At 41.9% G+C, this 15,264-nt stretch overlaps 1 protein-coding gene across 1 annotated transcript in view; it reads right to left on the bottom strand.

The window, feature by feature from the left end:
* The window catches only part of LOC144118946 (structural maintenance of chromosomes protein 3-like), an 82,633-nt gene extending 69,542 nt beyond the window's left edge, over nucleotides 1–13,091 (bottom strand). Inside the window, exons 1-5 of the mRNA XM_077651737.1 lie at nucleotides 13,038–13,091; nucleotides 12,198–12,273; nucleotides 12,094–12,132; nucleotides 4,588–4,727; nucleotides 1,668–1,747 (exon numbers count right to left, since the gene is read on the bottom strand). Of these exons, the coding sequence (XP_077507863.1) occupies nucleotides 1,668–1,747; nucleotides 4,588–4,727; nucleotides 12,094–12,132; nucleotides 12,198–12,273; nucleotides 13,038–13,091 (389 nt within the window). The remainder of the gene's footprint in view (nucleotides 1–1,667; nucleotides 1,748–4,587; nucleotides 4,728–12,093; nucleotides 12,133–12,197; nucleotides 12,274–13,037) is intronic.
* Between the last annotated feature and the right edge of the window lie 2,173 nt (nucleotides 13,092–15,264).

The following is a 15,264-nucleotide window of genomic DNA, read 5'->3' as shown; positions in this document are numbered from 1 at the left end:
AGTTGCAGGTGCATTGCTGCGTCATTTTTACTGGGCATATTACAAGGGACAGCATGTGTAGTATGAAAGAGAACAAACGATTTGTGCAAAATTGCAAACTTTCTGGTTATTTCCTCACTAAATTTGGTAAGGACTTCTGGATAGTTATAAGCAAAGAGGAACACTATTTATAGAAAACATAAAAAAGGTGTTGCCACAGATATTATAAAGCAATCAATAACTGACTGCTCAAACTTTGTTCCCTGTCCTATTGCTCATGATGGTACCTTATGCAGGACAATGGGAGCACAAGCCAATACACAGATGTTAATTATTTTACGAACAAAAGTAATGATCACTGACAGTTTGGTCTTCTTTTGTCCTATGCATATGCTGTCCCCTGCAAAAAGTTCACTGCAGAGGACAACCGTGACCTCCTAGACCACTTTTTATTATGGGTGCCATGACTGCCCTTTTTGGGCAGCATGGGGCTCTGTTGATGAAAGACCTCAAGAAAATTCAAGAGACTGAAAAATGTTGCAGTTACCGAGTTTGCCCCATCCCTGACCCTTGTGTCAAAGAATTAAGAAGACCAACAAATTAGGAAAAGCTGAGGTAACAGGAATTTTGCAGTTTATTTTTTCTCTCATATCAGCAACTGGAGACAAAAGGAACACGAAAAGGACAATTCGAACACAGACAGCAAAAAGAGAGTACTCTAACTCGAAGAGGCTATGTACAAGGTCTGTGGTTAATTATCGCTTCTGGAATACAGTGGCCACTTTTTGAAAGAGATGACAAACTCTGTACCTCTTACTGAGAGAGGAAACAGAGCTGAAAGACAAAACAAAGGAGATGTGAAGACAGCACAACTGCAGACTTACAACTGCATTTTTCTTGTTCAGTTCATATTTTTGTTTTTGTTTTAACAGCCTTGTACGTATTTGAATTGTTCTGTACTAATACCTACAGAAATAACACCCTACTTTTTTCCTTCGTGCAAAAAAAATGTGTTTTTGATGGTTTGCTGCTCCGTGCACCTTTACCATCTGGCTTACACAAACACCAAGTCCAAAAAAAAATTATTTAATTCTGTATAAGGAGCAAGCTGTATGCATGCCTCACATGCATACAAATAGTAAAATTGCACTTAGAATGACTATATAAATTATATGACATCACTTTGAAGAAGTTTTTACCACTGGCTTTGTAGAAAAAATGGGTACACATTTGTACCAATGACATCGTAAAAACCTCAAATGTCTTACTGACATTACAAAAACTTGCATCAGAATTAAAAATTGTTCAAGAAGTATAATGAGGCAGTTGACTGATGGAGAGGCTCAAAAGCTCAACAATTTTATTTTTCCTGCGAACATAGGCCAAATCGAACTGTACACCCGCGCTTGTAAAAACACACAAAACACCAAAGGGGGCCTATCAGCAGAAAATAAAAACACTGAATGATTTGCTTGATAGTTCGGTAGTATTCTGCATCCAAAAATATGATATGTAGGTGCTTTATTGTGCATTTTCTGGCGATTAAAGCAAATGGGGCAACATGCATCCTGCTGTCCTACCAAGGGTTAGATTAAGAAGTTAAAGCATGAAATTCTGGTCATTGCATTAGATGGACATGTGTCATCACACACTGCATTATAACAAACCAACAAACACAGGTGACTCACCCAACTAAGGAATTTCCTATCTTCAGTGTTGCGGCAGATGGACCAATTGTTCTTGTCACAGTCACAACGTCTTCTTCTTGCTGGAATCACAGTACATTAATGCCTATATGTCAGTTGCACAATCAGTAACTATGCCAGAATGACAGAAACTCGTCTATGTACTCATACACAGCTAGACACAAAATCTATTGACACATCTATGCTTTGTGTGCTAAGACATCAGACTCGGAAGGAATTTTATGGCTACATGTTGTGTCACATAATTTTTTACAAAGTGATTGCTGCAAACGACTTGCTTTGTGGGCTCAAATTTTCACAAGTTCGGCTAAAGTAATAGTTTAAGAATAATCCGAAAGCACCAAATTTTGCAAAGCAGACATGGCAGTTCCCTTCATTCTACCCTCTTTCCAGAGGTCTGCAATATTTCTGACACAGCAGGGGTGGTTACTTGGTTCATGCTACATGGTGCAGCACTCGGAACCCACCTTAGCAGTTCAGCTGTAGATTAAAAAAAATTATGCTGCTGGTGTTCTTTTCAGAGGACATTTCTAGAAGTAGTTCAAACACTGAGTTCCAGAAGCTGAGCCAGGAGCTTAAACATTTCTTTTCTTCATAAACTCACTATGCTAACACAGCAGATACAGAGGCCCACTTGCAGAAGTCATCAAAAGCTCTCATGGCTTTTATGCTCGTCAATGAATTCCAAATATTTCAAGGGAAGGAGAAAGGGCTGACTTAAAGAAGCGAACAAAACAGAAACTTAAGATGACAGGTTAGGAAGATTACCCTTTAAATGCTTCTCTTCTAAATTTAGCCATGAAAAGAGAGACAGGCCATTTTTAGAGATGACACATCATTCCCTTTGGGAAGCAAACTCGCCAATAGAGGAGCTTCCACCGCACTCTCCGCTTCTAGTTGTAGATAAGAGCAATGGTGCTGATCTTGGTGACGTGCTTTTTTTCTTTGTCAGTATACAAGCTGAAATTTTGCCAAAATTATTCGCGGGACCTACTTTTCATGAGATGCAGCTGACTTCCAAAAAATGGAAACATTAAGTACTTGTGAAAATTAAGTCATTTACAGATATACACGTAGGTGCCCCAATGCTTACGTACAAAACAGGACCTCATGTACAAAATTGCTCAAAAGAGCAGTATAACTGCAGTTAAAGAGTAATTAATTAAAAATTAAGAAGTAAATTGGAAACAAATGTACAGGTGCCCACAAAAGTTTATGGAACACGAAAATTACAACAAAGCCTAATTATTGGCCAGCCTAAGCATACAGCCTTGAACTGGAGTGAGTGCTTTGTATTTCTCAGCATGACCTGCCCAATGCATCCCTCAGTGCTTGGGTGTGCTTGTTTTCAGCAAGGAAATTGATGTCTTTCCTGATTTCGGAGTTCTGAAAACTTTTGTTATGTATATGTTTTTAAGTTAAAACACGTCATGAAAAAAAAATATTAAAGTAAGTTCCACTGAACTTGGCAGATTCACAACAATGAAGGACTCGTCTTCGCCTAGACTCTTGTCAGATCTTTGGCAAGCACCCTGAGGCTTTGCTCTCCCTTGTCCTCTTTGTTACTACCAAGAACTATGTGCCCAAAAACCTCTCACTACAATGATGCTCAAGGGTAATTAGCCAGGCAGCAGTTCTAGCTGCACATAACAAAAACAACAAGGCACACAGTGAATGCAAAGCAATAACACCATTATTAAAGCAACAGTCCAAATGCAACCCCAGATGCCATTTGATTTTTGAAAACATGAAGGTCCTGTCAGTATATTCACATATTAAGACTAGTTTACAAAAAATTTAAAAACAGAAAAGGCATTCTGGATAAAAATAAGCATGACTGTCCTGTTTTATTTTTCATTGTGTTGTAAGAAATGCTACATTTATGTCGTGCCTGGCGGTTTGTGTGCACTTGAACAGGCTGTCGACGAGCCACAAGTAGGTTCTGCATCTCTTTCTAGTGTGTATCAATTATGTGTATATACACCCAGATTCCTAACATAAGTTACCAACAACTTAACAAACATGTTCATCAGGCAGAAAGATATGTTACCACAGCTCCAGTAACAAGTGCTGATGCTTGATGGGTGTACTGTCAGAATTAACATAAAAACATGCTTACAGTGGAAGCATTTCTCCATATATTAACAAGTTCACTACACTAGGTCATTATATTACTGCTGTGTGGTCCAAATACTGGGTGGCTCTTGGGACAGCTCTAATTTTTGAAAGCATCAGCTAAAAACACACATGCCAGGTTGCCATTGGCATCTGTTGTTGGTTCCAATACATTGACTTCACCAGAGGCTCACCCGGGCCATGCCACACCCAAGAAAATCTGAGGGTGACCCACTGGTGGGCCACAACACACAGGGATCAGGGGCCTGAAAATTGCTGCCGTAGTGAGTGAATTTAATGCAACATTTTTTTAGTAGCTTTTTTTAGTGTTAGTCTTTCATCTCGCGTCCATTCTTGTTGCGCTGTGAGCAAAATGATGAATACTTACCAACTCGCCAAAATTTCCGCCTTGCTGAATTTAATGCAAACTAGTGTAATATATGAGGGTCTGAACAATATTCAACTCAGTGCACAATCTCCAAAACTTTGAATGGTGCAGAGAAAATCCACTTTTGTATAAGTGGCCACAGAGGACAAACACTATGATAGGACAAATAAAAGAATAAAAAGAAGCGTCCCAGCCCAGCCAGAGAGCACAACAAAGTTGATGAGAGTGGTTGGATGTGGAGTGTGTATTGAATAAGCACCTTCATGTTTAGAGTTAAGAACACATAATATGCACAAGCAGAACTTTCTTGCTCAGTTGTTGTATAGCAAGACTGCCCTTCACATTCTAAGCAGGCCAGTACCATATACAGATTTTTGCAGAGTTTGCTGCAGTACTCACAGGCAGATGGCGGCTCTTATTGTTGAGGAGCGCTTTTACTGTGGCAACATTGGACCGCATGCCAGGTGCAGTGCTCAACACAGCCAAGTGTTGCAATTGAGCAAGTGAACCAGTTTCAAATGAGATCAAGGTTTCGATTGCTGCAAATAAAATTTTGAAATATAACAAAAAGATTGCAAAATGAGGTAGGCCTACTTCCACAGCTGACATCTTGGCAGGTACACTGTGAACATTTCCTGCCACAATATCTAAGAACATTCGCCCTTCACAGTTTTCTTTACAGGAGTAACAGCATGCTCAACTGTCACAAGAGAGTATAATATTTATTTGAGGTAACAAGAAATAAAGGGATCCCAGAATACAATGTGGAGTACTGTTTTTGAGCAAAGGTAAATGTTTAAGTCTGCCAATCATTCTCTACTTAAATACTTTCCTCGTTGGCAGCTATAGAGTGAAAAAAAGAAAACCACTTCAAGAAAAAACAATTAGATATGCCTTATATTATTGATAGCAGATGCATGAAAAAAAAGAGGAAAGTTGAGAACTTGTATCATGGAGCATCAAACCCAAGCCAGTCACTCTTTATGGGTGTATGCCATTAGAACAGGGCACAAGGAAAACACCACCACCAGGAGCAACATTTTTTTCCGTGCTTGCAACATCCCCAGCTACACAATTTTTAAATGCTAATAAAGTTAAATGCTTTTTTTTTCAATTAATTTTCAAAATGAATCAAATCAATCACATATAATGAATATAACCTTGTTCACCTTACCTTTACCCAAGTGATAAACATGATATACTAATCTGAGTGCTCATGCCAAAGCTAATATTCCTTTCCCCAGGCTGATGTTTTCAACCTGGTAGGAACCCTGATATTGCATTCCTTCCATGGATACATGTCCACAATGTACTCTTCGACATCAGTTATGTCTTTCGCAGTCTTAATTTACCCAACCCCTGCTTTATCAGTTGTCCGCACAGTTTCGAACTTGCTGACTGCTTTAGAGAGGTATACCTCCCAAGAAATGGTCGCTGAGAATACTGTAATGAGGAAAGAAAAGGTGCAGGAACTGCCTCCATTGCAGCTCATTGGACACCTCAAACATGCTGCCTGCCATGAGGGGAGAGATGAAGGAGGAAGAGATAATAGGAAGGGAGAAAAAAAAATCGGCTGGGGTTCAATGTGACCTGAGCCTAGTTATACGAGTGAAAGACCTTAACCTAGTTTTACGAGCAAAAGCACCGTTAAACATGGTCTCCACTGTCTCAAATCAAATATCAAGGGTCAAGGTAAAGTACCTAATGGTCACAGTCATATGATCACGTGGTCATACTGCCATAGCTTGGGCCATACATCCACGCAGTTAAGTTCAATTTGACCTTGTGAGGCATTAAAGGTCATTGGCTCATCCACATTGAAATTGGAAGTTGCACCCCAAGGAGCAGAGCTCTCGCTCTAAAAAGCATTCCAAATGAAGAGCACATGGGCACTTCTGCATTTCACTGTTGCCAGGGCCGGCGTGCCAGAGACCGACTCACGTTATGAGGGATCGGGGGGTGAAGGAGGGTGAGAGAAACAGTTGTAATGAACAGCTCCTGAATAATTTAGCTCGGCTAGAGTTGGAGTACCTGGGTTCAAACTGGACTGCGGCTGCAGTGTTTTGATGGCGGTAAAACGCAAAAGGTGCCTGTGTGCGAGCGCAATGTTAAAGGGGCTGTGAAAGGGGGTCTCAACAAAGATGTGATGTGCCTAGGATGCTAAAGGACACCGCTTCACAAATATCCGCCTGCAAGAATTTTTTAGATGCGTTTTGTGGACACTGAGTTATCTGTAGTCAAAATTTGAATTTCCGCGTCTTTGCACCTTTCCCTCTCCTCTCATCACCTTTTGCACACTGAAATGTCAACGTTCCTAAGCCGGCCCATCACTTGCCCCCTCCACCGGCTGCCAACACACGCGAACCAATGCTAGCAGTCCGCTGCTGACATAACGAGTGCTACATGATGTGACGAGTATGGATGCTGCCGTAACAAGTGCGGATTTGGGCAGGTCGCCACTAGGCATGGAAGCGGTGGTTTTAAAAATTGTATTGTAAATTATCGGCTCGCTTTTGAGGTCTTGTACGCAGCATGAACACTCGTTGGCCTGTATTCTAATAATGCTAGAATTTTATAGGCAACCTCAAACACACTTTTCAGAGACCCTATAAAGATCCCCAGGTGGTTGAAAGAAATTATTCCGGAGCCCTCCATTACGGCACCTATTTAAATTTCTCTCTTTCCTCTTTCACTCCCAGCTTCCTCCTTTCTCTCGTAGCACTATTGAGGTGTCCACTACGAAGTGTGTTACACTTTACTCAGTGGACAAGCACTGAAAGATTATTATTTGCGAGGGTATTGAGGTCATCTAGGCAGTAACCACTAAACAACATACTCCTGTCGTCCATGAATATTATGAACTATATATTTTTATTAACATTGGTGATATCATTGATATATAAATTAAACAGAAGTGGACCCAAAATACTCCCTTGCAGGACACCAGTTTTGATTTGAATCATGTGGGGTGAGCACCCTTTGATACCGATGTATTGATATCTATGGGATAAATAAGAGTGAATTAGCTCCAGAACATGGCCTCTGATGCCATATCTCTGAATTTTTCCAAGAACAGTGTCACGACTAATGATATAAAGAGCCCTTTTAAACTCTATAAAGACACCTAGTATAATCCTTTTTGCCTCGAAGTTTTCTGTAATAGGATACAACTAAAAAAAACAGCATTTCTCAACACTGGGTCCCGGGTCTGCAGCATACTGTATTACTCTGCTAGCCAGTCACAATAATAAACGAAATAATCTTTTTAATGTTTGACTTTACTAACCAAGACAGGTATAAAAATTCTAGTGCTATAGCTTTTTTCTCGTGATCAGCTTTGTGTTAAGGTGAGAAAAGAAGCTTTAACAACAGACTATGTTTTTGTTGTGGAGGGATTCTGTGCAATGGTCCTAAATGTGGGCTGAGCTTCACTGCAGACTTAAGTTGTATCCCACTATAATATATATTCTTTTTGGGGCTACTAATGCAGTTTCAGTGGACAGACCTTTTTGGAAGCCATGTTGAGAATGGCTGATAATACTGTGGCAATTGAAAAATTGATGCAGGCATTTAGTAATGGCTTTCTCAAGTCCTTTGGAAAAAGCAGGTAAAAAGAAAATTGGCCCATAGTATGCGATACTACTATCTTTTTTAAACACAGGTTTCACTCTAGCTAGTTGCATTTGCATGGGAAAAGTACCAGTCTGAAGGCACAGATTAAGGGTATAAGTCAATGGAGGTGAAATCAAATCTATAACATGCTTGACAGGAGAAAACTGAAGTCCATTCTAATCACGTGATGTGCTGTTTCATGGCTCCATGAAAACTGAGTGCACTTCTTCGTTGTCAACTGGAGTGAGGAAGACACTGTGACGGTTGTTCAATTCAAGATGTTCGATCGCTTCCGGGTAACACTGCGACCACGAGTCGCAGTGTTACCCGGAGTGTTATCGCACCCTCAATCGCAACACTGGAAATCTAACTCCTGTATACGCACGCTCCCTGCGCCCTCTTTTCAAACGTATTTAATCCTGATGCACTTTCTAATCCTTCTCGTTGTGAACAAGGCTCCCGTACGGGAGCCGCAACGTCATTTTATTGTTTTTTGTTTTTTACTTTTGGTTGGCGTCCTCCTTTTAAGTTTTATTATGATTGTCTCCGACCAGACGAGTTTTCGTCCAACTCTCGACTTCATCGACCACAAGTTATTGAAGGAATCATTAAATGCATTAGCTAGGTCGGACTTAGCTCAACAGCATCCATAATTAAATTATCAGGAGCTTTCGTTGTATTTGAAGGGTTAATGCCTTAATTGCTTTCATGTAGGAGAAGCTATTCTTATACAGTAGCATGAACTTGCTTAATAAACTGTCATAGGCATTATTAGGGCACATTATGGAAAGAATGTTAAACCATGACTCATTTTCTGTCGCTCTCCAGAAATTCTCAAGTCTCTCTCTAATTATTTTCTATGATTATTTGCCGGTAGTAACCCTGGTCAGACGACCTCTTTATATCATGCTTGTCTTTATACATGTAGATTCCCATATGATCAATGATGTCACAGCAGATTACGCCGTTTTTAATGTGTTCTGCATCAAAATTTGTGATAAAAAGATCCAGTAATGTTTCCGTGGTGGTAGTATGTCACTGGGCTCTGTTATTACATTTGAGCAGTTGTTTGAAGCAAGAACTATTTTAAAATTGTGCCTAATAGTATTATTACACAATATATCAATGCTAATATCACCACCCCACACAATGTTATACCTCTTATCATGAATGAACTGAAATAGGAAATCCAAGAACTCAAGAAAAGCACTCTCACTATTGCTAGAAGCGTGGTAAAAAACTTAAAAAACAGTGGAGTTGCAGAGAACTGTCAAAACTTTACAACAATCAGTAGTGAAGCTTAGTTCACATACCAGTTCACATTTCATAGATTGATTCACAAGTTGAGACATGCCACCTCCTCTCCATTCATTTTGACAATTTAGGAAAAATGTTTCACATGAGGGAAGCATAATTAAACGCATAGTCATTCACATACCATGTCTCAGATATCACAATGACAAAAGTCGAAACTAAACTTGTCAGCAGTGTAAAAAAGTCATCAAATTTGTTGCAAAGAGACCGTGTATTAATGTGAAAACATTTCAAAGGGTCATTGTAGCGAAAGTCAATTCAAAGGTGCATTTTTAAGTCGACGGGAGATTGGAGCAGGAATGTTTGTGCTAGTCAAAGTTAACATCGACTGGCACCCAACTGTCCTTATGAGTGAGTATTCCTAGATACTAGGCATTATCAGATCCAAGCCATGAGTTGAAGCTATGCATATGATTGCTGACATTTCGGCTTGCCTAGCAATAATTTTGTCATTGCTCATCCAAACAAACTTCTAGTTTGCTGCCCTTTCAAAGGAACGACCACACTGAGCAACTGCTTATTCCTTCAAGTCAGGTGTCCATTAACGAATACTGAGTTGTCTGGGTCATCAAGTCCAAGGGTTTCAGATGCCAGGAGTGTCTTCTGTGCCTTTGCTAAGATTAAATTCCGCTTTGACAGATGGACAGGTGAAGTGGATGATGACATTTTTCGCTTTAGATGCACTTTCCACTTTATGGCATGCATCTGTAAGCTCCTCACCCAATTTCTCAACTATGACTTTAACTGCAGCGACTTCATCACAGTTTTCAGGTAGTTCTTTGATTTCTAGATTGTTTCACAGGTTTCAGGTAGTCTTTTGATTTCTAGATTGTTTGACCTCTGGCATTGTTATAACTGGTCCACTCATGCTTGTAAGGCACGGTTTTTCTCTTTAAAAATTGAAAATTGGTTTTTTGGGAAAAGAAATGGTGCAGCATCTGTCTCACACATCAGCCATGTGACTGAAAGTTGGATCCTGAAGAGATTCCTTTCTATTTCAACCTCCATTCTCCATTCCCTTTCTTTTCTATTTTGACCTCCATATAATTTAAGAAAAAATAAAACAGCCACAGGGGTTACAGTTCACAATGAACACAGCTTAGCAGTGCTGCACTGATTTTCGAGCCCATATTGACATTCAAGTTCCCTATTTTTGTGAATAAACTATTTCATGTCATCTTTGAATCCTTTTATGTCTTTCTGAATTTATATAACATCGTTACAAATATCGGAACAAAACTTGACACTTCCCTTAAGTGAGCGCATTTCAAGGTGCATTTCTCTTCCGAATACATCAAGTTGATTGCCCAAAAGATGAAAAAACCAGCAGGCATATATAGGAAAAAGATAAGAGAAGTCATTCAAAAAATGTGCACTCATCTGCAAAAGCAGGAATAAACCAAACCAAACTTTCAGTCTCTCTCATTTTGAATATTGGTGGTTTCTGAGAAAAGGAAATAGTGGGCAGTCTCTCACATCCTGTCAGGGGTTGACACCTCAACCACACAGTAACACAAGGGATAAAGGAGGGAGTGAAAAAAGAAAGAGACCCTGTAGTGAAGGGCTCTTCCACCACCTGGGGAATCTTTAACAAAAGGGTGGGGGTCCACTAAGTACAGCACCTCTTTCTTATCTCTCAGTCCCTTCTTTATGCACGGTCCAGGTGTCCGCGGAGGTGCGAGACAGATGCGCCATTTCCTTTCCCCAACAACCAATTTTTCCTTTTCCTAACAGCCAATTATTATTATTATTATTATATTATAGTTATTATTATTATTATTATTATATTATAGTCATTACTATTATTATTATTATTATTATTATTATTATTATTATTATTATTATTATTATATTATAGTTATTACTATTATTATTATTATTATTATTATTATTATTATTATTATTATTATCTTTTACAGCGCTAACGTCGCACAGCACGAGGGCGACTTTTGAGTTTCGCCCCTATTAGGGAGCCTCTGTTGAAGTCCCTCTATTGGCAGAAAACATCATGGAGGAGATTTAGCCTTTATGAAGGGCAGCTAATGAAATAATAATTGGTTTTTGGGGGAAGGAAATGGCGCAGTATCTGCCTCATATATTCGGGGACACCTAAACCACGCCCCCGTAAGGGACGAGATAAAGGAGGGAGTGAAAGAAGAAAGGAGGAAAGAGGTGCCGTAGTGGAGGGCTCCGGAATAATTTCGACCACCTGGGGATCTTTAACGTGCAATGATATCGCACAGTACATGGGCATGCGTTAGCGTTTTGCCTCCATAAAAACGCAGCTGCCGCGGTCAGGTTCGAACCCGGTAACTCCGGATCAGTAGCCGAGCGCCCTAACCCCTGAGCCACCGCGGCGGGTAGCTGCGCGGACTGTTTCGAACCAGGGTACTCAGGCTCAGCAGCCGATTTCCCGCCTCTGAGAGTAGTTCACTGAGAAGGAACACCTAAGAGGGCAAGAGTGTAAATAAATTTAACATCTTTCAAAACGCTACAAGTGGAAATAAATAGAAGTGCACGTAATTGGGTACGCAGAAGTGAAGGATTATAGCAGCAGTATGTACTGAGCGTTGCGTGGCTCAGATAAAGTAAAAAAATTATCTCGGCTTCACCGCTTGCTTAATTGTTCGGGCTCAAATTACGCACAGAGTTGGCATTGCGCAGTCAGTATTGTTTTATGCAACGGTTATTTGTTGACATACCTGCCTGAATCGGTGCATCGTATGCTACGATGCCGGACCAAGAAAGGTGGTTCCACAAAAGCGTAAGGGTGCCTCCCCCCTCCCCCCTCAAAAGCTCTACTGTCAGCACCAGCTCTTGGCGGCAGAATGGCAAATGCAGACGAACGCGAGACGCGAAATTAACGAGTGCTCCCCAACCTTCCGGCAGCGAGAGATGGCGACGCCAGTACAGCTGTTGCGAAACCATCTTTTTTTGGTTCGACACAATTAAAAATGAGGTAAAAAACAATATGCATACCATAGAGTAGGTTGCTTTTTCCAGCCCCATTCTCACCAACTGCAAAATGTAATTGAAAGCAGAGTTAGCATCAAATATGTGTAGTTGGTCCTTTCCGTCCTTACCTATGATGTTGATGCCGGGAGAGAGTGGGCCAAGAGTAGCTTCATTCTTGTAGCTAAGGAAACCTTCTAACGTAACCTGTAATGAGAAAGCAATGAAAACTCCGTTGCCAACTTTCGGCAGCTGAAAAATTTTCAGAAAGCTTGTGAACGCAATTATCAATTATTGTCTGAATGCATTGCAGCTATGTACAAACTTGCCTGTAATTTCTATGGTTGCACTGACTTGCTCAGAGAAAGTGTCTCACTGTCTGTAACTAACTGGAATAACAAATCCCTTTTCTACAGACCAGTTAGCCTTACAATATCGATACCCATGCATATCTTCAGCTACTCTGCTGATATGGCAGTACTACATACATACGGCATTCTTTTCAGTCTAAAACTACTGTCAGACATTATTTTTTTTATTTTTGCATAAATGTTGCCCACTCGCAAGTGGAGGACAAAAGAAAGGAGAATTCTCAAACTTCTCACTCTGTAAAGGGACGAAGCCGACCAGCGACCATATCGATCGCGAAGCATCTCGCGCTTAGCAAGTACGGATTGTGACAAGCATGTTCAAAGCAGGCTGTGACAGAATGCATATCAGTCGACAGTATACTAGCAAGGGAACACCATTATCCGGTGAAAATCGCACAGTTCTAACAGCAGATAAAAATAAAACCAAAAGCAGCAGGGCGCCGTGGGCATAAAAAAATCTAGAATATGTTTTAAAATGAACTGCATCATATCAACAGTTTCTCGGCGTGACTAGGCTTTCTTCGAGTTTGCACGAAAGCCGGCGGCGCTATGCACTCTGGGTAGTCCGTCATTTTGTCGTCCTTTTAGCAGCCGACGCACCCAGGCCAGGCAGCAGTGTTTTTGTCCGAGTGCCGTATCGTCATCTACAGTCATCAAAACTAACAAGGGGTTGCATATTCGCCGCCCCGGCGTGCTTTGAAGATGTCGGCAGTTTCGTCAGAGACCTACGTGTCGACTCTGTGCCCGAAAGACCGGGTGCGCTACGAGGAGAAAACAAAGCAGTGCGGCGTGGACCCATTCACGCTATGCGCGGATGACTGCACTGTCGATTTCAACTTGTGGCCGCCCGTCGACATCACCGATATTCACGAATCTCTAGTTCTGAGAACTAGTTTTGTTACTCGGCAGCAGCTTAAGGCCAAAAAAGCTTTGGAAGGGCATAACTTCCTCACAAGTGGATGGGTACGCGAGCCATGCATGAAAACGGTCGTAGCCGACACAGTGATACTCGAAACACAGGTAAGGACATAAAACCTTTTTTTTCGTGAAGTACTAATTCCTTTCGTCGCCGTTGTCATTTGCGCCCTGGTGAACCACTCGCAAAGTTTGAATAAGCCACCCGTGGACATGTGGGTCCTCGCAGAAAGCGACGGTCACATTGTGTCGGCTCACAGTACCTGCATGGCCGTCAACGGAGAGGCCTGCTCGCATGTTGCTGCCCTGCTGTTTTATGTGGAGTGTGGTGTGCACGCACGTAAAGAACAATCCTGCACAGACGGCCCCAACGCCTGGCTGCCGGCCACCGTCAAGACGATTGGTGTGCGCCCGGTGTCGGAAATGGACCTGTCGTCGTCGACCATGAAAAAACGCCGCCTTAACGACAAATCCGAGGGCGCAGACTGTGCGCCGAAACCATACCCACGACCAACAGTGCCGGCGCCGACAGCCGCAGAATGGCAACAATTCTTTGCCTCAGTGATCGAGACGGGGCATCGACCGGCTGTGGCCAGCACAAATCCGCGGTACAGTGACCTGTATGTGCCTGCAGTACGAAGCTGCAAGGGTGCAGATCTTTATAGTGCACAGACTTTATACTTGTCTGGATTGGCGTCAGTCTCACTCCTGTTAATACGTGCCAGCCACTCGCGTCGGCGTCGATATGAAAGCTGCTTTGCTTTCTCGCACTCGTGCAGGCGTATTTTTGGAATCTTGAAGAACCGGCAGTCGGCCTGTCCTGTCTTCAGTTTCTGCGCTTTGCTTTGGGTTCTGCTGGTGCAGCCCATAACAGCACAGTACACCATAACGCCAGCACTGTTGCACGCACGTACTACGCGAGCGTAAAAACCAACGTGCGCTTCCTGCGTCGGCTGCTACCAAGGACGACAAAAGGCGGACTACCCAGAATGCATAGCGCCGCCGGCTTTCGTGCAAACTACCTATTATTTTGAAACCTCCGCTGATATTCAAAATCATGTTCAGGAGTAAAACCAGTCAAAAAACGGGACACAGCGAAGAGACGAGGCACACACACACCACGACGACTGGTGTGTGTGTGTGCCTCGTCTCTTCGCTGTGTCCCGTTTTTTGACTGGTTTTACTCCTGAACATGTACCAACTGACCCAGATTTCAACACTACATTCAAAATCAGCTCAGTTCGCAAAGATACTTATTGGATTTTGCAAGCGCCACGATGATAAAAGCAGGGCGACAGGATAAAGCTCTGAACTGCCCGCCATAACTAATTTTATCTTGCAGCTTCCCAGACGATGTCGCCAACGTCGACACAACCGTCATTCTCGTTAATCAGCATAGCATGCCCGTGAGCGTGCTTACCTGCTCTATGTGCATCTTGATGTAAATGCAGATTACGTCACTGTGAAAAACAGCAAGCGAAAAGTTGACGTGCTGCACCCAAGGCAGAGCCAAGCTGGAAAACCGTTGGACACGCGCCAGTACCTCGCACCGCAGCTTCAGCCGTCCACGCAACGACTAACGGCCGACGGCTTCTCAACGAGCGGCCGATTCAAATGAGTCACGTGATAAAATAAACAATGACGTCGCTTTTGTGCTAGCGGCCGAACACCTCGATTTGGTTTTGAGCTTTTTTTCTTTTTTAACAGTTTATGAACTTACTGCCTGTTTCAATCTTCTGCGTTCATATTCGGAAAGAACGAATGGACAGTTTGTGTGGCGCGCAGCTCCGCCGGCTCCGTTATTCCGCCTTTAGATAGATAGATAGATAGATAGATAGATAGATAGATAGATAGATAGATAGATAGATAGATAGATAGATAGATAGATAGATAGATAGATAGATAGATAGAT

The sequence above is a fragment of the Amblyomma americanum genome, chromosome 1 (assembly GCF_052857255.1).
Source record: "Amblyomma americanum isolate KBUSLIRL-KWMA chromosome 1, ASM5285725v1, whole genome shotgun sequence".
In the NCBI taxonomy this organism is placed as follows: domain Eukaryota; kingdom Metazoa; phylum Arthropoda; class Arachnida; order Ixodida; family Ixodidae; genus Amblyomma; species Amblyomma americanum.
Note: the sequence above shows the minus strand (reverse complement) of the source record. Positions and strands in the feature narration are given on the sequence as shown.